The sequence below is a fragment of the Hypanus sabinus genome, chromosome 6, assembly GCF_030144855.1.
Source record: "Hypanus sabinus isolate sHypSab1 chromosome 6, sHypSab1.hap1, whole genome shotgun sequence".
Lineage (NCBI taxonomy): Eukaryota > Metazoa > Chordata > Chondrichthyes > Myliobatiformes > Dasyatidae > Hypanus > Hypanus sabinus.
In genome coordinates this window covers 88,137,577-88,162,103 of record NC_082711.1, presented here as the reverse complement: position 1 = coordinate 88,162,103, position 24,527 = coordinate 88,137,577, and the positions used below count along the sequence as shown (strand labels likewise).

General features: G+C 43.3%; 1 protein-coding gene across 1 annotated transcript; it reads right to left on the bottom strand.

The window, feature by feature from the left end:
• Positions 1 to 1,132: 1,132 nt before the first annotated feature.
• Positions 1,133 to 24,527, bottom strand: asb4 (ankyrin repeat and SOCS box containing 4). The gene is made up of 5 exons (XM_059971465.1): positions 24,350 to 24,527; positions 8,160 to 8,459; positions 6,315 to 6,805; positions 3,831 to 3,944; positions 1,133 to 1,321 (listed from the first exon to the last, which is right to left on the bottom strand). Exons 1-5 carry the CDS (start codon positions 24,525 to 24,527, stop codon positions 1,133 to 1,135), a joined length of 1,272 nt encoding a protein of 423 aa, XP_059827448.1.

Here is a 24,527-nt window from a genome sequence, read left to right as displayed (position 1 = left end):
GTCTGCAGGAGACAAAAGAAAAGGCTACATCAGCTTGAGAAACCTTTGGGATATGGGCGTTACATGGGAGGCAGTAATTAACAAAAGGTTTACAGGGGAGGATACAAGCCAACAAAATGATTGGAAAAGAAAGAAACCGAGATGTGGTTTGTTGAAAAACAAACCTGTTCTTTGTCTTGAATAGAAGAGGCTGAAAGTTGCATTCCTGTTTGCAGCACAGGAAAATGATAACTTCTTATATAGAATGTTGATTGATAGCTATCAACTGTAATGAATATAAGGATTCAATAATATTGAAGTAACATCTCAGAGCTTTCACCTCATAGAGATGATCAGAGATTCTTAGAATGTTACCTTTGGCCATTTGCTTTTGTTAGGAAATTACTAAGAAGCCATGGCAAAGAACAATATAAATAGATCATTATACATTGCAGACGCGATGGTGGACAAATGCACGTCGATGAACACTTCATTTTGTTAATGGGACACAAATACTTACGTTCCAGACTATAACAGAACAAGAACTAAAAGCATAATATTCAATATACGGTATATTCAACAAGTCAGGTAGCATCTATGTAGAGGAATAAGTAGTCAACATTTCAGGCCAAGACCTTTCATCAGAACTGGAAAGGAAGGGTGCAGAAGCCCAAGTAAGTTAATTATTGTTGGTGAATTTAAAAACCTAATAATTGAAATAATTTTATTCCACTTCACTTCTTTACTCACTCTATCAATCCCTATATATATACATATATGACTTAACTGTAAATTAAGCATCCGAATTTCTACTTCTTAACTTCTACATGGCTGAGGGAAGATTCATTTGGTTGAAGAAACACACAGCTTCTTTCCATGCTCATGCATGTTAGAGACCTCATATTAAGAAATCACCAGTCTGAAAAGGATCTCTAGTTTCAAGTTTCTGGTCAAAAGCCCAGAGAAAGTTTATGGGTAGCTGTAAACTGATAGCTGGCAAACACGCTTCTTTTTCCACTGATGGCAAAGTCTGGGCCATTAGATGTGTGCAAAGTGCTGATTTAATTGAGAAGAATTAGTGAAGATTATACTTCATTGACACTTTTTAAGGTCTTCATATACTCACAACAAAGTTAAAATGGATTTCTGATATTCAGTATATCACACCTTCTGGCTCTAATAGAAGATATTGTTTAAGTCGAGGTGGGATGTTTAGTTTTGGCACACCACTGTAGCACCTTGCTTTTAACACTCTTCGAATGGAGCATCTAGCTAAGTGCATTAGAGAGCGAGGAGATCTTCCACAGACATCGAACAGAGAATTATAAAAATTTGAGTGTTGCTGAAAAGTCAAAAGAATAAAACGGGTCACAGATTAGTTTTCTAAATCAAAAGGTACTAAATGTGAAGGTGATTGGTGTGGTGGAGTAATGTGAAAGACAGAGTAGATGGAGAATAAGCTGGAGTTTACTTTGCAAGGTGCACTCTTAGCTTCAAATTTGTTGCATTTGTTTAATTATATTCGAAAGCTGTTTGAATTTAATGATTACTATATTGGGGTTGCCACATTTCAATTTTCTTAATGCTCTATGGTTGGTGGGTTTTTAGCTGGGCAAATATTTTCCTGATTCAAGACAATAGATCAGGCAATCTGTTTCTTAACAAGTGATTTGACTGGATTGATGGTTAACATTGTACTTCCTGTAAACAATTGCAAGCTTTTCATTTGAATTTTGATGTGTCATTACTTCAGGCATAATTATTTTGATCACAATGATATTTCTATTGGTAATGTATTGCCAGAGTGTGACACAGGAAGTATAATGGCACTGTTTCTAAAGCAAGTGCAATGGGCAAAATACAAATTCAGATATCTTGACGATTTGCAGGTTTATGTTACACTAATATGTGCACTATTTGCATGTACTATATAATTTTAACTGATGTCTTCGTACCTATAAATCTACTAGTATAAGGATAGTGTATTGAAGAATCATCCTTAATTTAATGTCTATTTACACCCACATTCAGTGGACACTTTATTAGGTCTACCAGTACACCAGCTTGTTAATGCAAATATCTAATCAGTCAATGATGCAGCAGCAACTCAATGCATAAATACATGCAGGGACGATCAAATGGTTCAGTTGTATTTGCACCAAACAACAGAATGGGGAAGCAATGTGATCTAAGTTATTTTGACCACGGAATGATTGTTGGTGCCAGATGGGGTGGTTTGAACATCTCAGAAACTGCAGGTCTCCCAGGATTTTCATACACAACAAACACAAGAGTTTACAGAGAGTAAAATAAAAAGCATCCAGTGAGAAGCAGTTCTGTGGGGAAAATGTTTTGTTAATGAAAGAGGTCGGGGGAGAGCAGGAATGGCCGGACTGGTTCAAGCTTACAGGAAGATGACAGTAACTCAAACAAACATGTATTATAACTATGGCATGCAGAAGAGCATCTCAGAATGCTCCACATGTCGAACGTTGAAGTGGATGGGCTATTTCAGCAGAAGGCCATGAACTCAGTGGCCACTTTATTAGGTATTGGGGTTCCCTAATAACATGGCCACAGAGTGTATAAACAGAAAATGGGCAGCACAAGTACGACACTGAGTTGTCTGGAAAAGCAGAGGGACATCGGACTTTGTATGTCAGATCATTAAAAGTAGCAGGGAAATATTCAACACAATGGTTAAAAAGGCATCTGTGGTGTTATCTTTGTTAACCAAGGGATAAAATATAGGAAAAGGAAGATTACACAGGAACTCTATAGAACACTAGTTAGGCCACAGCTTGATTACGACATAAGAGCAAAGATGTGATTATTTTGGAAAGGGTACAGGAGGGCATTCATAAAGATGCTGCAAGTAATGAAAAATGAAGTTATTAGTAAAGATTGAGTAGGGAAGGGGAGACTTGATTAATTGTTAAAAACCTAGATTGAGTAAAGAGGAATGATGTATTTCCTTGGATGTCAAGGGGCATAGATTTAAAGTGATAGATAAAAGGATTAAAGGGGAGATGAAGTGTAGTGAACTACATATACCCGTCTGGACATGCCCCCTGCTGACTGCTCCTGTGGCTCCTCCCACAGACCCCGGTATAAAGGCGATTGAGGCCTGAGCCCGGCCCTCATTCTCCAGGATCTAGTATGGTCAACTACTGCTTGTTCTTTCTTCCAGTCAATAAAAGCCGATATCTCGACTTCACGTCTCAGAGAGAGTTATTGATGGTGCATCATGAAGAAAATTGCTTTCATCCAGGGATGTTATGGATTAGGAACCCATTGCCTGAAAGGATGGTAGTGGCAGAAACACTCACCGTATGAAAAAAGTAACTTTGTTTTGCACTGAAGACTCATGACTTGCAAAATTATAAAACAAGGATTGGAAGGCAGGATTGAGTTGGGTAGCTCTTTCTTATTTGGCACCTTCATGACAACTTGGGTGTCATCTCGCTGCATCACGAATTTTCTATAGACTTATGATTTGAAAAGTGATATTTCATATTTGCTGAGCTCATGGCCTGTCATTTTAACGTGATGTTGATTTTTCACTTCATTGACACTGGTGAGCAGCCTGCAGCAAAAGCTCATGCAATGAAGCATACATTTGCCCCAATCTCACCCAAACCCAAGACACAGTGAGAAGCATCATAGCAGAAGGCAATTTCTCCCCCCAGGACTTCATACTCAGCACCTGTATAATGCTGAGTCCATTCATGAATTTAAATTGACCCCTTCAATTTAATTATGTTGTGTGATGTTGACTATTTGTAGAAACCATTGCTCCTAATCCACTGTCTTTGTTAACTGTTGAAGTCTTAGAAGACAAACAGAATTACCTCTAAAATATCATCAGGTATAACCGCTCTCCATTTTGCTGTAGAGTGAATAGATTCATAAGAATTGATCATGACTTCAACTGCCTTTGGACAGGTACAACATGACTGTAGAACCTAAACACAAAATGTAGTTTCAGTCAGTCTTTGGTTTAATTTAATGAAGAATAAATCCAAATCTCTGATGCATAAAGTTGACTGAACAGTTATCTAAAGTTACACCAATATATGGTTTATTCTTCTGCAGAATACCTCCGCCACTGAATTGGAGTAACCTGGGACAGTCCCTCACCCTCCTGGACCATAAGAGAGCCAGAGGCCTGCCCTACAGGACTCTCACTGGCCCTCGGGCCTAATTTGTGGGAGTGATGGCCTTATTGCCAATCATCGGCTAAGGTCTTTCAATCTGCGTGGAATGGGAAGGGGAAGGAGGACAAGAGTGGAGGAGGGAAAGGGATAGAAGTGAGAGAAGGCCGGGAAAAATGTGTCAGTGAGAGTTGGAGAGAAAGAAGAGTGAAAGTATAATATATAGAGACAGAAAGAGAGAGGATGGGAGGAGAAATGGGAGAGAGAAGGTGTGATGTAAAGGAATGGATGGGAGAGGAAGAGTGGTAGAGAGAGAACGTTTTTTTTGTATTTTAATTTTCCTAATTATACTGAAAAGTTGCTGGTTAGACACCTTTTTGAATCACTGCTCTTTTTTTGGTATAATTACTCCTGCTGTGCTGCCAGATAGGAACTACAGGATGCAGACACAGTGACAGTAAAGTCCAACAATATACTTTGTGACATGACGGGCACCTATAAGTGGTTGTATCCCATGCACCTGTACTCATCGTCCTTCGCAGAGGCAGGCATCACAGATTTGGGAGACAGTGTCAGTGAAACCTACATTTTTACCTACAGTGCCTATCTGAGATGGTGCCAAGTCACTTGCCACTTATTAGGCAATGATCATATCCAGGAAAAGGAATTTAATCAGCTATCCTTGACAGTTAAGGGCAATAATGTCTTGAGATCCCACCATTAATATTTTGGGGTGGTGCGGGTGGGTATAGGGTCAATGTTACAGCCAGGATATACTTGTCGATAGAAGGAATGCACATTTAGAGGGTTTGATGGTCAAGTGGGCTGCTTTGAGCCGGATGTTGTTGAGGTTCTTGGGAGTTACTGGTATTGCTTTTATCCAGGCAAATAGATAGTGTAAGCTCAGATCAGGGGAACATCTAAGGCAGAATCAAGGATGCAGTGATGGGTAGACCTTCTATTGTTATGCAACTATGATGAGAAGTGGAAGATTATCACCAATTAATCTGCTTCTTCAACATGTTTCTTTTAATAAGTTACAGTTTGGCAATTTCCCAGGACCAGGTGACATCAGCTTTCAATAATGCTCAGTACTTCTGAATTTATTGTAAAATACAATCTTGAAAATTTAAACAATTTTTATTCCAATCAAAACCAAAAAAAAGCCAATATGCACCCGGGAATGACAGTGATTTTAGCCATGCCACAGTAAATGAGATTTTTTTATTAGCCATGTTAGTAAATGGATTAGCCTATTAGAAACAGACAGAAAAATGTAAACATGGTACGTGCATTTGAATTAGGAGCTGGAGCAGGCCACCTGCCTGCTCTGTGATTAAATAAGACAACGGCTGAAATCCCATTCTTCCCCTTGTTTACCAAGTATCTATGTCCTTCTCTTCCCTTTTCCCTTTGAAAAAGAGAGTTCCAAAGACCTGCATTTCTCTGAGATAAAAAAAAATCACTTCCTTCCAGTCTTAATTGTATGACTCTTTATTCTTAAAAATGGTTTCAACTTAGTTCTAGGTTCTCCCACAAGAAAAAAAGGCATCCATCCTATCATAAAGTCTCATGGTCTCATATGATTCACTACCAACACCCCTCACTCTTCAAAACTCCAGTAGGTACATGTCTGGGCTGCCAAACTCCTCCTCATAAAGCTACCTGTCGCTCCAGATGTTTGTCCAGAAAATGTATTCCAGACTTCTAGTGTATTGGCACTTTTCTTCCAATATGGACTCTGTACATGGCATCTATCTGTGGTCTCACCAATGTCTGTAAAGCTGAAGCCAAATTTGCCCGCTTTTGTATTTAATTCCCCCAAGTAATAATGAATAACAAGTTTTAGATTGTTTGCTATACCTGCACGCCAATTTCTTGCAAATCATGCAAAAGGATGCCCCCACCTACTGCATTTCTGAGCTCTGCATCTCAGACCTCTGCAGTCTCTCCCTATTCAGGGAATATGACCCCTTTCCATTTTGTTTTACTGCCAGAATGGAGAACTTACATGACTGAAGGCTTTTGAGTCAAAGGAATATCTTACAAACACATTAAAAATGTTGTTTCCATAACACAAACACCAATTTCTGTTAAAGTGTGCAATAATAAATTAATTGGAATTAAGAATAATAACATGATCAATATGCTGAATGTCTAATTCCCAACTTGCAGTCCTACCTTGTGAAACTGTGGAGGATAAATCCTTGCAGCTCCGTGGTTTAGCAACAATTGGTAACAAATTTCAGGTTTTGCTGCTGGTCGCACTCCCGTGACCTTCAACAGGTACTGCAGAGGGGCACAGCCATTAACGTCCATTGACCGAGCAAAAGCACCTGACTCTAACAACATCTGCATAAGCAAGTGGTCGCAATTCCATGCAGCTTTATGGAGTGGAGTTTTATAATCCCGTTCTTTTGCATTGACAGAAGCTCCGTAGTCAATTAGCATTCTACAGATCAGATGGTGGTTCTCGCTGTATTTCTGTTCTTTCATGTCTAGTGCCCAGTAAATTGCTGTAATGAGTGGGGTTTCCAAATAGATATTGACACTGTTAACATCGGCTCCGTGGTCAACATAAAGGGCCACAAGTTCAGGTACACCAAATTGTACAGCTGTGTGCAGTGGTGTTTCTTTATAATCATTCTCAGCCTGTGCATTTAACTTTGCGCCTGTTGAAAATAAAGTGTGAGAGATTGCCTTTCATCTACAAAGCACTCGTGCCTTGCAAGAGCAACGGATGAAATCACAACATCACAAATGGATTCAATTCCTTGAATAAAAGTGGACACTCTGGAAGTGCTCCTCAAATAAGCCAGCAAGTGTAAGGTGAAATGAGAGATAAAACCCTTCAATAACCACAAGGTCTGGACTTCAAGTATTAATCCGCCCCTGCTATTTTTGTTTACTGTCTAAACAGTATTATGTATGGTATGTATGGTACTTATAGTTTCTGTTTCAAATTCAAGGCATCTGCAGTTCTCTTTATATTGATTTCTTGTATTTTGTTTCTGTTTCTGCTTAGAGTGGCAGCAGCAGTGAGCTAGCTGCAGCTAGTTCCTCTGTACTAGTAGTGCTCTTTCCCAAAGAATTTAAATACATTTAGCATGAATTGTTGTTTTGGAAGTATTCACTTTACTCCCATAGGAGGTTTAGAGAGTTCACAGGGAAGAAAGATGACTGGAATTTGGAACGTGAGACAGCAGTGAAGGCAATGACCTTCACAGCATTTAGGAAGTATCTAGCTGAGAACCTATGTGAATGTTATGGACTGGAGCTGCCTAACAGGTAAGTATATTTGATGATTGGCATGTATTATGGTCTTTTGGCAACATGGTCCACCATGTTGATTTTTTTGCTCAATGACTCTATAACTCAATTGCTCTAATCCACTTCTTTTTTCATAATATTATGTTTATTTCCTAAAAAAACTCATTGTTAAATTCTGTAAGGGAGATTTAAAAATATATTTGGACTGAGCTCACTGAGGAGGAAGTGTTCCTTTTAGGATGTGGGGTCACATTGCAGGGTTTCAATGTGAAACATTGAACATTCCCTCTCCCTCCATAAACGCTGCCCAACCAGCTGAGATCCTCAACAGATTATTTATTGCATCAGACTCCAGCATTTGCAGTCTCTTGTTTCTCTATTCCTTTTACATACTTCTTAGTATATACTGTATGTACTTATAAGCTATCACTGTTTTGTAACATATAACTTGTATACAATAATTTGATTCTGGCACAATTACCCGTATTTTTTACTTGCTGCTAATTATGACACTGGAAAACAGGTAGTGAAGAATACACAACAGTAATTCAGGTCAGTGGAAATCACTGACGTGTATCACTCAATGACTCATTCACCTACTGAAAACTAGATGATGATTACATGGACTATGGGACCTAAAGGTACGTTTGTAATAATCCTAAAAAGTGTTAGCTACTATACATTTTATTTTGTTGTAATTACAAGTATATTTGCATATTGTTTGATGTCATAAAGATGTCATTCTGTGCAGCTCACCATTCCAGATCAGCAGTTTTGCACAGGAGATTGACGTCTTGGTTTTACACAAATGTAACGGCGTATGTCCGCTCATTGAGTATGAGTTTACTTTAGCTCCATGGCGTAGTAGCATACTAACACAGTCCCTGTTGTTCACCTCACAGGCAACATGTAAAGGCGTTTTCCCATTTGGTTGATAGTCTATGCCAGCATCATTATTTAGTAACACTGTGATACTCTCTAGGTTACCAAGCATCACTGCTAAGTGCAACCCGGCTGTCCAGGATGTCCCTAGCTTGTAACTTGGCAGCCAGTAACCTGGAAAGAGAGAAAGGACATGTCACAAGTTGGAACATAATATTATCTTAGAGCATTCAAATGGATATCAATGTTTTTTTATTAAACAAAATATACTTTTTTCAAAAAAATGAACTTAAGAATTAATGTTGGTACATGAAGCAGGTTAGTCCTCTTCTTCCATCTAATACTCTTGCCAGTCACTTTAAATTTGTGCCATTTGAACTTCGACATTTCTGCAATGGGAGCAGGGTCTTCCCATTAAATTTTTCCTCTGCCTATCCAAACTTTCCTTACAGATGCAGTAATGGGAAAATTTTGAAAAAACAGATGTTGGAAGTAAGAACCAAGAACTTACAAAATGGGACCAGAGGAATGTCATTCAGTTCCTCAAGCTTAACTCACTATTGAACAATATCATGGCTGACATCAAACACCACTTTCCTGCTTTCTCTTCCCGCATCCATTGATTCCTTTAATAGCCAGAAATCTGTTGATCTCTGTTTTAAATATGATCAGTGACTGAGCCTTCCAGGGTAGAAAATTATTAAGTTTCACCCCCTTTGAGTGAAACATTCCTCCTCATTTCTGTCTTGTCTGGCTTGCTTGCCCCTTATTTTGAAACAGCGCCAGAAAGATCTGCTGCTATAACAAGTCTTCACCATGGTCCTTCCATTGGCACCAACATTATTTTGACATTCAGTCATTTAAATTTATGTTTTACTTGTGAGTGCTGGTGCAAAGTGCCTGTGGTGCTGCTGCAACATGTGCGTGCACATATCACAATGAGCTCAACTTTGACCTTGAGCTGCTTTTACTTTTTGCATGTATTCTCTTTGTTCTCTCCACCTCCTCTCTGCCAGTGAGAGCACGTTCATTTTCTAACTTCTGCTACTTCTAATCAAAAGTCACTGACTTGAAACATTACCCCCATTTCTTTCTCTGCAGATGCTGCCCGGCCTTTTAAGTTTCCTCAGCATTTTTTGTCTTTGTTCCTTTTAAATACTGCTTGCAGTATTATTCATAAGTTCTACTGTTTTAGAATGAAAACAGATAACCATGGACTCACATCTGGATTTCCTTCTAGGATTATCAGCTGTGGCCCAGATGAAGAGCCAGCAACTCAGTGTACAACAGGAAAATAGCTCTTTCTGGCCTGGTGACCAACTCAAGCCTAGGGTTAAAGTAGGTGCATGCTTACTGGCAGCTCAGGGGCAGTACTGGAGAGAGTGCAGTACAGAAAAATGAAGGGGATGGGGGTGAGAGAACAGTGATCAGCTGAGAGCATAGCAAGGTAGAGGGGTTTATTGAAGGACTGAGTGGTTAGATAGAGTGGCCTGAGGTAATAGGCCATTAGAGGAAATTGGTGAGGGAAATGAAATATGGTAGAGGGTTCGGTCATGTGTGTGTGCACACATTTATGTAGATTTTTGCTCTATGTCAAACTCAAGTTGATAAATGAATATTTATGCATGTTAGGGTTGTGAAGCAGAGCTTGTCCTCAGTTGTATTCAATCTTGCTATTGGATCAAGACTTTACTATGCCAATAATTTGTTGCAGTCAGCATTCAGTGGCCATCCCACATTAAAAGAAATCAAATGCAGGCCTTTTTCACTCGCAGCAGGCCATTCATCATCAGCCTCACTATGAGTGCCTCACTAAAAAAGGAGGAGAAAAGCTAAGCAGAGAAATCTCCTGCCTCCTGCATTTTTCTTTCAATTAGTTTCTGGATTAGGAAGGTGATGAGGAAATTTCAAAGTGAACTTGAGATGACTACTTATGTACCTGTTAAAGCGCAGCAGGTTTCTCTTCAGAAGTGGAGAGAGATATTCATGTTAAAAAAGGCAAAAAATGGATGAAGTTAACAAGCAATGAGTTCGGCCACAGTAAGCACCTGGTGATAAGAAAAATAAATTTAAAAAAAGCACAATGGCTGGCTACATAGGAAAGATAGATGCATTCAATCACACAACAGATAACTGGATGATGTATTTGGGACAAATTGAGCAGTATTTTGAAGCAAATGAAATAGCCAATGAAAAGCGAATGCCAGTGTTGCTGAGTGCATTGGATGGAAATGTATACAGTTTACTTAGAAGTTTAACTGCTCCAAATAAACCAGCCTAAATGAGATTTGCTGATGTCAATGATGTAATGCAAGAGTATTTAGGACCAAAGCCACTGCTGATTGCAGCACACTTTTGGCTTCATAAGCAGAATCAAAAGGAAGGGGAGTCCATTTCAGCTTACATAGCTGAATTGAAGAAATTGTCAGAGCATTGTCAGTTTAGTGATGGGCTTAATAATGCACTGAGAGATTGTTTAGTTTGTGAAACCTTCCAAGAAAATATTGAAAACTGGCTCCCAACTGAAGCAGAACACACATTTAAAAGAGCAGTTGAAATTGCTGTATCAATAGAAACAGCAGACAGAGACACAATTGAGTTGCTGTCTGGAATGAAGGTGACTGTGCACAAAATTGCAAAGTCTAAGTAGAAACCTGTCAGGCTGAACAAGTTGTGTTGCTGTTGTGGCAGGGGCTCACATATAGTATTCCAGACTGTATGGTTTAAAGACAAAACTGTCAGAAAATGTGCTAAAGTAGACGACATACAAAGATCATTTCAGGCAGACAAAAGTAAATGGACTGCACAGAGAAGAGAAAAAGATAAAAAGTCAAATTGCAGTTTCAAGAAGTATTCTAATCTGCATTCTGTTGATAAAATCTGACAATAATGAAAGTGTCACAGGACTGAGTAGCCTTAAGATTTACCATGTGAAAACTAGCAAGAAACAAGTTAATCACAAACATGAGAATTTCAGCATTTCAAACATGAGAATTTGTTTCAATCAGTGCAGTGGCGGTGCGATGCAGCTTGCAGCGGCTACTCCAGAGCTGATTATCTGTTATTTGTGAAGCGGGGTGCCGTGCGCAATCATAATCAGATGAAAAATGAATGTGGGAGCATGGAGGAACATCTGAAAATCTCCAGGAAGACCTTCTTCGTTGCTGCTGCTGCTGTGGGGTCCGGGTCTCTGCTGGGATGAACAGGCCCCCAGTCCTCGGGGTTGCGTTGCCGATGGCCGTTGGCGGGGGCGTTTTAATACGCTCGGCAGAGAATGGTGCTTGGAGAAGCTGTGGCAAAGGGGATGGTCGGAGGCTCAGAGCTTCGATGGAGTCCGCTGCGGTCAGTTCGCTTTCATTGTGTGCTGCGTCTGCTTCGGGTGGTACCGTGGAAGTCCATAGCGGGGGTATTCCCTTCTGCCGTCGGCGTGGGATGACTAGTCAATCGAGGACCCTAGGACTTGTGGAAACTGTGTGGTGGTTTCTTTCAAACTTATAGTCTTTTAACATCTTTGGACTATTTTTACTGTGTCCATGGTCTGTTTTTTTTAAAATCAATTATGCTATTGTTTTCACTGTTGTAACTATATGTTGTAAATATGTGGCTTTGTGCAGGTCTTGTAGCTTTAGTTTTTGGACTTGTTTGTCTGGTGGAATTGGAGCTCCTTTCCAGGGAACACGCTAAGATGGTAGCACGATATTAATACGCAGCAGCCTCTCCGGACTCTGGATTGGGGATTGCCAAACATTATGTGGATTTTCAGGTGTAGTCTGTTATGTCATGTGTTTTTGTGATATCATTCTGGAAGAACGTTGCCTCATTTTTTTAACTGCATTGTATTTGTGGTTTCTAAATGACAATAAACTGAATCTGAATCCAAAGCAACGCATGCAAAATATTTGGAGGAACTCAGCAGGTCGGGTAGAATGTATGGAAATGCATAAATGGCCGACATTTTGGGTTGAGACACTTCTTCAGGACTGGAAAGGAAGGGGACAGACAACAGAATAAAAAGGGGGAAGGGGAACAGCTAGAAGGTGATAGGTGAAGCCAGTAGGGAAGGAATCTGATAGAAGAGGAGAGTGAAACATATGAGAAAGGGAAGAAGGAGGGGACCCAGGGGTAGGCGATAAAAGGTAAGGGGCTAGAGTGGGAAATAGAAGAGACAAATTATGTGGCCTACACCAGAGTGGACAATTAACTAAAATGGAATTGGACACTGGCTGGGCTGTTTCAGTAATTCCACAATTACTTAATTGCTATTGTAGGTTTATTTTTGGAGTAGCATCTGCACCTACACTCTGGCAGAAAGCGATGGACCAGGTGGTTCAAGGCTGCCCAGGCACTCAGTGTTACCTGGATGACATCTTTGTTACCAGTCAGGATGACAAGGAACATCTCCAAAATCTTAAGACAGTGTTAAAAAGATTAGAAGATTATGGGCTCAGAGCAGGATGTAGCAAATGCTTTAAACCAAGCAACACTTATTGTGGTCACACCATAGATGCACAAGAATTACACAAGTTTGCTGAGAAAATTCAAGCAGTGATGAATGTTCCAAAGCCAACGGATGCCTTTTTGGATTTGTCAGTTATTATAACAGGTTCCTGCCAAACCTGGCTACTGTGCTTCAGCCCTTGAACTCATTACTACAGATTGAAAAGCAATCACTATGGACAATGCAGTGTGGGGTCATTTTCAAGAAGGTAAAGGAAATAGTGACATCAGACACTGTACTTACACATTATGATCCACACTGCCCAGTGAAGCTTACTGTGACACCTCATCTTATGGTATAGATATAATCATGTTACATGTTATGCATAAAGGAAGTAAACACTCTATAGCCTTTGCCCAGTGAAGGAAGCTGGGCAACGGCAGGACTTAACACAAATGCAGCTCCACTAACAACCTCACTAAAAGATCTACTGGGCCTTTCAAAGTACATTTATTATCAAAGAATGTATAAATTATACAACCTTGAGTTTGCTTACAGGCAGCCACAAAGCAAGAAACCTGAAAGAACCCAATTAAAGAATAAAGATCAACATCCGACGTGCAGAGAAAGAACACAAATCATGCCTACAATAGAAGTGAGCAACAACATTCCGAGCGAAAGTATCACTCGTGTGCCTTCTTCTCCAGCCCTCTCTCTCACTGAGATGAACTATGAGATCAGCCATGCCATCAAGCTGGCACTTGAAGAATGGAGCCACTGGCTGGAGGGAGGCAAACACTCCCCTTTGGCTTGGACCAATCATAAGATCCTAGCTAATATATAGGATGCCAAGAGACAGAACTGCCGGCAGGCACGCTGGGAATTGTTCTTCAATAATTTTATCATTACATTCAGGCCTGGTTCCAAGAATCAGAAACTGGATGCTCTTTCTAGACAGTATGAAATGCCAGATAAGGGCGAAGTCCCTAAGATCATTCTCCCCAATTCAAGGCTGGTGGCTCCAGAAACAACATAATGACAATGCCAGGAATGAGCCACCTGATTGTATCTTCATCCCTGAGGTGTTCCTCATGAGGGTAATGAAATGCGGGTCACCCAAGAGTTTCACATTCTCTGGAGTTTATAAAGAAGTGGCTTTGGTGTTAGGCATGGCCAAAGATGACAAAGACTACATCTCAGCATGTGATGTGTGCTCACAGAATAAAGAACCCAGCACACCACAGCTTTTACAGCCACTTTCTATTCCCACTTGTCCCTGGTTGCAAACTTTAATGGATTTTATCACTGGTCTTCCTCCATCCCAAGAGAAAACTATCATTATGGTTATGGTGGAGCAGCTCTCGAAGGCCTGTCTCTCCATTCCTCTCCCCAAACTACCCACAACAGTAGAGACAGCAAAATATATTCCGAATTCACAGCTTCCCGTGGGACATTGTCTCCGACTGTGGCCCGCATTTCATTTCCAAATTCTGGAAGGCCTTTCGTCCTCTGATCAGAACAACTGTTAGTTTATCCTCTGGATTCCACCCACAAACACATGGGCAGACAGAAAAAGTGTATCAGATCTTGGAGCGATTCCTAAGGCATCTGGTCTTAGGAAATCTGACTACGTGGCGTGACCATCTTGCTTGGAGAAAATTCGCACACAATACCTTTTTCCATTCCTCTTTTGGGATTTCCCCTTTTGTCAGTTTGTCAGTTTGGCTACAGTCCCCCACTATTCCCGGAGCAGGAGTCTGAGGTGGATGTCCCTGCAGTTGGTGAATTGGTTAAGAGATGCACGTAGACCTGGTCTAAGGCAAGATTGACTTTAATGGTGAGCTCTCAATGACAGCAGCAACAGACTAACTCTTGAAGGCAACCTGGTACTTCATTCTGTCCAGTCAGGTTCGACTATCTACCCAGGACCTGCCCATGTGGGTGGAATCTTGGAAATTGGCTCCCAAATACGTTGGTCCTTTTAAGGTTCTCAGAAAAATTGATCAAGTGTCATCTCGCTTGCAATTACCCAGAACCTTGCATATCCATCCCACCTTTCATGTCTCTCACTCCAAACCTATACTTTGCAGTCCCTCAGCCTCTGCTCCCAAAGCTACTCTCCCTTCTTGTTTTGTCTTTGGACAACAGGTTTACACAGATAGGCACCTACTAGACTTCCTTTGTGTTCATTGCAAGATATAATATCTCATGGACTGGATAGACTATGGCATGGAGGAAATATGTTGGGTTCATTCTCAGGACATTCTGAATCCTCAATTAATCATGAACTTTCATAATAGGTATGCTGATTGCCCTGAGCCATCAGCTGTTGATCATCGGTGGGGCTGGGGTCCTGTCATGAACTCTTTGGACCAGTGAGGGGTGCTAGGTCGTGGCAGGTCTTCACGCACCTGAGCAGTACTTACTAGATTGGCTTAATGATTACCTTTATCATTAAGTTGTCACTGTGTTTTTTGTGACACTCGTTATGTGAATACAGTTTCCCTAGGCTTCCTGTTTTAAGTGATTAGTTTTTGGTTTCGACCCACATGGGTTTCCTGGGTTTTATATTCTATTTAAGGTTATTTTGGCCAGTGCTTATCGTGAGACCTGGATTCAAGTTCTGTATGCACTACCATTCTGTGTGCTCAAATCCCCAGTAAGTGAACTCTTAGTTTGATTATTCCCTGAATAAATCTTCATTGTTAATTTCTACTATCGAGTCCTGAGTTTACTCTGCACCTAGGTACATTCATCTGAAGATTGTTACATATGTAGTAGTTGTATGCACAGTAAATATGTATAAGATGTCTGGAGAGAAAATCTTTATATTTTTTGGAATTGAAATATTTCTATGTTGAGTGTGCTTTTAGAGCTAAGCAAGGTGTCACTACCCAATATTAATTCCTCTTTCTCTTCATACAAGGGTACTTTAGCCTCCTTTTCCCACTTTACATTATTATCAAATCTTTTACTATCTGCTTTTATATTTGAGATAGTTTATTTTTATAATTGAAGAGGTTAGGTGAATTTGGGGTTGTTTTTCAGGAGCACCAAAGACTGCGGGGAGACTAGATAGGACTTGATGTATGTAAATGTCACTCCACTCTTTAAGAAGGGAGGAAGGCAAAGGAAAGGAAATTATAGGCCAGTTAGCCTAACCTCAATGGCTGGGAAAATGTTGGAGTCCATTATCAAGAATGAGGTTTCAAGGTATTTGGAGACTAATGATGAAATAGGTCAATCAGCATGGTTTCTGTCAAGGGAAATTTTGCCTAACAAATCTGTTAGAGCTCTTTGAGGAAATAACCGGCAGAGTGGACAAAGGAGAGGCAGTGGATGCCATTTACTTGGGTGACCCTTTAGAACAGAGGTATGGAAGAATTTTTTTAGCCAGAGAGCAATCTGAGGAATGCGCTGGCACAGACTGTGGTGGAGGCCAAGTCCGTGGGTATATTTAAGGTGGAAGTTGTTAGTTTCTTGATCGGTCAGAGCATCAAAGGATATGGCAAGAATGCAGGTGCATGGGGTTGAATGTGATCTGGGATCAGCCATGATGGAATGGCAGAGCAGACTCGATGGGCTGAATGGCCTAATTCTGCTCCTGTGTCTCATGGTTTTATAATTATGAGACAAAGTAGATAATCCCAGGCTGGAACTGTCAAATACTCAAGCAGGGGTTCCCAACTTTGGGTCCATAGACTCCCCAGTTAATGGTAGGGGCCCATGCCACAAAAGAGGTTGGGAGCCCCTGTATTAGAGGATGTAGTGTTAAGTATAGTGGGGAAAACGTTTTAAGGATATGTGTGAGGCAAGTTTTTTGACACAGTGGAAGGTATCTGGAATACATTGGTTGAGGAGGTGGTAGAAGTAACCATGTGGACAGACACATGAACAGGGATGGAGTAGAGGGACGGAGACCACGTACATGCAGATGTGATTATTAAGTAGCCATCAGGGTGTTGCAGACATAATGGGCCAAACAGCCTGTTCATGTGGTGTACTGTTACACGTTCTGTGTATTGATACAACTGAAGGTGGATTCTATGAGCTGTATAAAATATTTGCACTGCTTATTACAGTTATATGACTGATGCACCATCAATAACTCTTGGAGACGAGAGGCGAGATATAGGCTTTTATTGGCTGGAAGAAAGAACAAGCAGCAATTGACCACCACACTGCATCCTGGAGACTGACGCCGGGGTGGTGTCTCCAATCGCCTTTATACCGGGGTCCGTGGGAGAAGCCATGGTCAGTGGGAGGAGCCACAGGAGCAGTCAGTGGGGTGGGGGGGGGGGTGTCCAGACAGGTATATGTAGTTCACCACATTCACCCCCCCCCTTTGTTTTAAAAGAGAGTTTTAAAAGGGCGAAGTTTCTGACAAGTATATTTACAGGTTAAGTCTATCAGGTGGTCGAATCTGTCGCTGCGATCTACGTAGCACCGGCTGTGATTGCAAAGGAGCCGGTGGTGCTTGCACCGGAGTCGGTGGTTGTGCTGGCTCCGGCCTGACTGGAGGTGTCAGCCCACTAGGCGTCAGTGATCCCTCATGAATGTATGAGGCTCCTGGTTTATGCGCGTGCGAGACACCCGGTATAGGAGTGTCGTGAGGAGTCTGTGTAGGGCTTGGTGTGCGCGGTGTCACCTCGGGTACAGGGTTCATAGTTACTGGGGAGTGTTCGGGGTAGTGGTCTGCTGCACCTGCGGGCGCCAGGTCGCGGACGGAGACCGTGTCCTCCCGCCCATCAGGTAAGACCACGTAGGCATACTGGGAGTTCGCATGTAGAAGGTGAATCCTCTCGACCAGCGGGGAGTATTTATTGCTCCTCACATGTTTCCGGAGCAGCACTGGCCCTGGGGACGTCAGCCACACTGGTAGGGTGGTCCCAGTGGCAGACTTCCTGGGAAAAGAAAAGAGGCGCTCATGAGGGGTGGCATTGGTGGACGTACATAACAGGGAGCAGATGGAGTGGAGTGCCTCGGGGAGGACCTCCTGCCATCGAGAGTCCGGCAACTCTTCTGGCTTAAGGGCTGAAAGTGTGGCCTTCCACACTGTGGCATTCTCCCTCTCCACCTGTCCATTTCCCCGGGGATTATAGCTCGTGGTCCTACTAGTAGCAATGCCCCTAGCCAGCAGGTACTGGCGCAGCTCGTCACTCATAAAGGAGGACCCTCTATCACTGTGGATATAGCAGGGATATCCGAACAGAGTGAAGAGCTGGCACAGGGCTTTTATGACGGACGTGGCAGTGGTGTCAGGGCAGGGGATGGCAAAGGGGAACCGCGAGTACTCGTCGATAATGTTGAGGAAGTAGACATTGCGGTCAGTGGAGGGAAGGGGGCCCTTAAAGTCAACACTCAGTTGCTCAAAGGGGCGGGTGGCCTTGCTAAGTTGTGCCTTGTCAGGACGGTAGAAGTGCGGTTTGCACTCAGTGCAGACTTGGCAGTCCCTGGTCATCGTCCTGATGTCCTCAAGGGAGTAAGGCAGGTTCCGGGCTTTCATGAAATGGTAAAATCGGGTGACCCCCGGGTGGCAAAGATCTGCATGGAGGGCGTATAGCTGGTCGAGCTGCGCACTGGCACACGCTCCCAGGGATAGGGCATCAGGGGGCTCATTGAGCCTTCCAGGCTGGTACAGGATATCATAGATGTAGGTGGGGAGTTCTATTCTCCACTGCAAAATTTTATCATTTTTGATTTTGCCCCACTGTTGGTTGCTGAACATGAACGCAACTGAGCGCTGGTCGGTCAGCAAGGTGAACCTTTTGCCGGCGAGATAGTGCCTCCAGTGCCTAACAGCTTCCACTATGGCCTGGGCTTCTTTCTCCACCACAGAGTGCCAAATTTCAGGGCCTTAAAGGGTACGAGAAAAGAATGCTACTGGCCTGTCTGCCTGATTGAGGGTAGCAGCCAGCGCGAAATCGGAGGCGTCACTCTTTACTTGGAAGGGAATGGTCTCGTCCACCGCATGCATCGTTGCTTTGGCAATGTCCCCTTTAATGAGGCTGAAGGCCGCACGGGCCTCGGCAGAGAGGGGAAATGTGACCAGGTTGCGGGCCTTGTCTGCGTAATAGGGGACCCATTGGACGTAATAGGAAAAGAAGCCCAGGCACCATCTGAAGGCTCTGAGGGTGGTGGGAAGAGGGAGTTCTAACAGTCAGGATCAGGGCCAATGACCCAATTTTCCACGACATACCCAAGGATAGCGAGTCGGGTGGTTCCGAACACACACTTGTCCCTGTTATAAGTAAGGTTCAGGGCTTTGGCCACTTGGAAAAATCATTGGAGGTTGGCGTTGTGATCCGGCCAGTCGTGACCACAGATGGTGATGTTATCCAGATAGGGAATTGTGGCCTTCAGTTGGCACTGGTCCACCATCTGGTCCATTTCCCTCTGGAAGACAGAGACACCATTTGTGACACCGAAGGGGACGCACAGGAAGTAATAGAGCCTGCCACCCACCTCGAAGGCGGTGTAGGGATGGTCCTCTGGGTGGATGGGGAGCTGGTGGTAAGCGGATTTCAGATCTATGGTCGAGTACACCTTGTACTGAGCTATCTGGTTGACCATATCCGCGATGCGGGGTAGGGGGTACGCGTCAAGCTGCGTGAACCCATTGATGGTCTGGCTATAGTCCACCACCATCCTATTTTTCTCCCCGTTCTGAACAACAACCACCTGGACCCTCCAAGGACTTGTGCTTGGCTCAATGATCCCCTCCCTGAGCAGCCGCTGCACCTCCGACTGAATGAAGGCCCTGTCCCCCGCGCTGTACCTCCTGCTTTTAGTTGCCACAGGTTTACAGTCGGGGGTCAGGTTGGTGAACAGCGGTGGGGGAGGGATCTTGAGGGCGGAGAGGCTGCAAGTGGTGTCAGTAGCGCAGCTGTCGGCATGGTGCTGGGTGGGACGTGTGGGTCGGTGTGTGTGTGTGGTCAGTAGCGGGGTATATGTCGAAGTCCCACCAAACTGAGGATTCCTGACAGTGAGTGGTGGGAGGGGCCCGTCATATGCCATAGTCACACTTTCAAGGTGGCTCTGGAAGTCCAGCCCCAATAGCACAGGCGCGCACAGTTGAGGCATGACCAGTAGCGCAAAGTTCCGATATTCTGTGCCCTGCACCACCAATGTCGCTACACAACCCACCCAGATGTCTGTGGAATGCGACCCAGAAGCCGTGGTGACTCTCTGGCTTACCGGCCGTGTCAAGGGTCCGCAGCGTTGCACCGTGTCCGGGTCAATAAAACTCTCAGTGCTGCCTGTGTCAAACAGGCAGCTAGTCCTGTGCCCCTCCACCAGGATGTCCATCATTGACCTTGCAAGCTGGTGTGGGGCGCTTTGGTCGAGGGTTACGGAGGCCAGAGATGAACCGCTGTCTTGGTGCCCGGTAAGCACCCGTGGGTCGGAGGCAGGGTGAGGTGGCACCGACAAAGATGGCCGCCCCCATGTCTCGCACGAGGCGGGCAGGCAAGATGGCGGCGACCAAGATGGCAGCCCCCATGCCTCACACGCAGCGCTGCCCGACCCCGCTCATGGTTCAGACTTACAGACCTTGGCGAAATGGCCCTTCTTCCTGTAGCTGGAGCAGGTCGCTTCTCGGGCCGGGCAGCATTGTCGGGGATGCTTTTTGAGTCCGCAGAAGTAACATTGCGTGGACTTGCGACTGGCAGCAGCTGTTGTCGGTTTCGGGGAGTTCATGGACTCGTGACTGGCAGCAGCGGTGGTGAATTCACTCGGGGGAACCGGCAGGGGTTCGCGCGGTTGGACAGTGTCAGCTTTGTGCAGAACAGCCTCCAGCGTGTCGGCCGTCTCGATCGCCAAGCGTAGGGTAAGATCGGCATTTTCCAGCAGCCGCTGGCGCACGTACACTGACCTGATCCCCGTAATGAAGGTGTCTCTTACCAGCAGCTCTGAATGTTGTTCCGCCATCAGTCCCTTGCAGTTGCAGGCCCGCATGAGTGTCTGTAGGGCTCAGAGAAACTCCCCGCTCAACTTGTCGGGTCGCTGTCGCCGCATCGCTAAGCAATGTCTTGCGTAGATGGTGTTCACCGGCTGCAGGTACTGTCTTTTAAGGGTGTCCAGTGCCCCTTGGTAGGTCAGCAGGTCCCTGATAAGGGAGTAAACTTTCGGGGTGACCCTTGAAAGGAGGATTCTGTGCATAATAGCGGGCTCAGTCACGGGAATCTGTTCCAAGTATGATTGGAAGCATGCAAGCCAGAGTTCAAAGGCAAGAGCTGCTTCTGGGTCTTGAGGATCAATGTCCAATTTTTCCAGACGTAAAATGCTTTCCATGTTTTAAAACTTCCAGCCAATAAAATTGGCAAGGTTCCCCAAGTAAGGCTCCTTCAGAAAATTGGAGGCATGGGATCCAAAGAAACCTTGCTTTGTGGATCCAGAACTGGCTTGTCCACAGAAAGCAAAGAGTGGTTGTAGGTGGTTTGTATTCTGCATGGAGGTCAGTGACTTGTGGTGTTGCACAGGGATCTGTTCTGGTACCGTTCCTCGTTGGGATTTTTATAAATGACCTAGATGATGTAGAAGGGTGGGTTAGTAAGCTTGCTGATGACAGAAAGGGTGGGGGTGTTGTGGATAGTTTGGAGGGTTGTCAGAGGTTACAGCGAGACATCGATAGGCTGCCAAACTGGGCTGAGCAGTGGCAGATGGGTTTCAACCCAGTTAAGTGTGAGGTGGTTCATTTTGGTAGGTCAAATATAATGGCAGAATATAGAATTAACGGTAAGACTCTTGGCAGTGTGGAGGATCAGATGGATCTTGGGGTCCAAGTCCATAGGACACTCAAAGCTGCTGCACAGGTTGCCGGTGTTGTTAAGAAGGCATTTGGTGTATTGGCCTTCATCAACCATGGGATTGAGTTCAAGAGCTGTGAGGTAATGTTACAACTACAAAAGACCTTGGTCAGACCCCACTTGAAGTTTTGTGTTCAGTTCTGGTCACCTCACCACAGGAAGGATATGGAAACTATAGAAAGGGTGCAGAGGAGATTTACAAGGACATTGCCTGGATTGGGGAGCATGCCTTATGAGTATAGGTTGAGTGAACTCGGCCTTTTTTCCTTGGAGTGACGAAGGATGAGAGGTGAACTGATAGAGCTGTAAAAGATGATGAGGAGCATTGATCATGAGGACAGCCAGAGGCTTTTTCCCAAGGCTGAATGGCTAACACGGAGTGGGGGCATAGTTTTAAGGTGCTTGGAAAAAGGTACTGAGGGATGTCAGAAGTAAGTTTTTCACCCAGAGAGTGGTCCGTGGAATGCACTGCCAGCGGTGGTGGTGGAAGCGGGTACAATAGGGTATTTTAAGAGACTCTTGGATAGGTACATGGAGCTTAGAAAAATAATGGGCTATGCGCAAGGGAAATTCCAGGCAGTTTCTAAAATAGGTTACATATTCCGCACAACATTGTGGGCCGAAGGGCCTGTAATGTGCTGTAGATTTCAATATCCTTTGTTTAAAATTTTTTCAGGACATCACTTACAATGTTAAAGTTAGAAAAAAGTGCCTCTTGTACATAGTGTGAAGCCTCTGTACCCATATCATAGCAAGGCATCACGTGGGACTCTGCCACAGTGAACAGGATCATGATTAGGAATGTCTGAAAGGTGTCTTGAACATGATAGATTGCAGTCCATGTCTTCACAGATACAACTACTGAATACCTCCACGTTGAGAGCTGGAGTTTGCAGCACACTATTTAGAGATTCACATGATTCCCATCAATGATCCTGCTCAGACATTTCCATGCGAATACTCTATCATCAGTCAGCTGAAGTAACACCTACCACAATATTGCCAACAACAGAAAAATTAATAGATACACAGTCAGTCACTTTAAGCCCATAATGTGTAGATATTCAACAAAGCTGGTCCTTTGAGAATGATAGATTGCAGTGTTGCTGTGGCAAATGTAGCACTGATACTTTTCTACATACCTGCCCCTACACCTCCTCCCTCACTACCATTCAGGGCCCCAAAGAGTCTTTCCAGGTGAGGTGCTTCACCTGTGAACCTTTTGGGTCATCTTCTGTACCCGGTGCTCCCGGTGGTGCCTCATTTAAATTGGTGAGACCTAACATAGATTGGGAGATCACTTTACCAAGCATCTACGCTCCAGTCGCCAGAAAAAAATGGGATCTCTTGTTGGCCACTCATTTCAATTCTACTTCCCCTTCCTATTCTGACATGTCAGTCCATGGCCTCCTTTATTGTTGCAATAAGGGTATGCTCTGGGTTGGAGGAGCAACACCTTATATTCTGTCTGGGTAGCCTCCAATCTGACGGCATGAACATCAATTTCTTGAACTTAAAGTAATTGGCCTTCACCATCCCTGTTTCCCTATCTCACCTGATCTCCTTACCTACCCATCACCTCCTTCTGCTGCTCCTCCTGCTTCCCTTTCTTCCATGGTCTTCCACCTTCTCCTATCAGATTCTCCCTTCCCCAGCCCCTTTATCTCTTTCATGAGAGACAAACGTTAGCATGGTTCCATTATGGGCAAATACAATTAGAGTAGATGGGTAAAATGTTGGCATGGACATGGTAGGGCCTAATGGCCTGTTCTCTGTGTTGTGCAACTCTCCAACTCTATATTGAAACATTATTTATCCTGGGATTCCACATCTGCACTGCCAGGCATGGAAGGCCATGGTAGGCTGAGGGAGGGATTGAGCTGCACCTGTCACTTCTCTCTGGCATTGGGTTTCTCAAGAAGGCCAAGGGTGAGCTGATCTAGCTGAGAGTGTCCAGTGTTAGTCTGGGTAATCACCATGCAAATCCTAGACCAGACACACATACTATCAAAGAATGTGGCTGCTTTAGAATTTGATTTAAGAGTTGCCCTGGTTAACAAACAGGTATAACTTCACATTTCAATCCACACATTTTTAAGGTATTCCACAATCCAGTGACCTCTCCATCTTTGATTTTTCATGAAGTTTTCTATAAACGCTGTGCATGTTAATTCTGAATTTTAAATAAAGGACTGGCATTGAAATTGCATCTTTCACATTTTTAGGATATCATAATTTGATTTGCATTCATGGTAATACTTTCCAGTGTGACCTCTTTGTCTTATGATGTGAAGCAGTGTAGGAGGTACCAAACTTTGGTTGAAACACTTTATAGAAATGCATTTTGTGCATAAGAAGCATTGGCAAATTACATACTTGTTTAGTTTACTCAAATCTTCCATTATTCACTTTGATGTTTGATATTTCAATAGTTTTATGAACATGAATGCTGGTTTCAGATTGAACCTGCAGAAGATTTGGTGAGTCATCAAAACAGCTATCAATATGATAGTTTTATTGCAAACAATAACAAGGTGACAGAGAACATAACCATTCACTAAAACAATTAAGCCCTCCATAGTACTCCCTAGATAAATAAATAATTATTTGCCAGTATTTGAACAAGTTTAATAATATTACTTAAACAATGACAAATAATAATTGCTCAAAATCTATTTTAAATGTAACAGCAAGGTTTTAATTCTACACTCACATTAGAGTTTGATAACTTGGAAATAGCCATGCAGCTTGATAGATCATAGTTTATCCAATTTATTAGCCTTTCTATTTCACACAGACTAATGACTTATGAACTGTACCTTGTTTGTAAGATGCCAGAACCATGTCTTCATCTTCCACTTCAAAAACAGTATCGACATCTATCTTCTTCTGCCTCAAGAGCACCCTCAAATTTTGATAATCATTACTCAATAAGGCCTGAAAAAATGTTGCTTTGAGTGTTTTGGCATCGTTGGCACAAGAACATTCTTGTTCCAT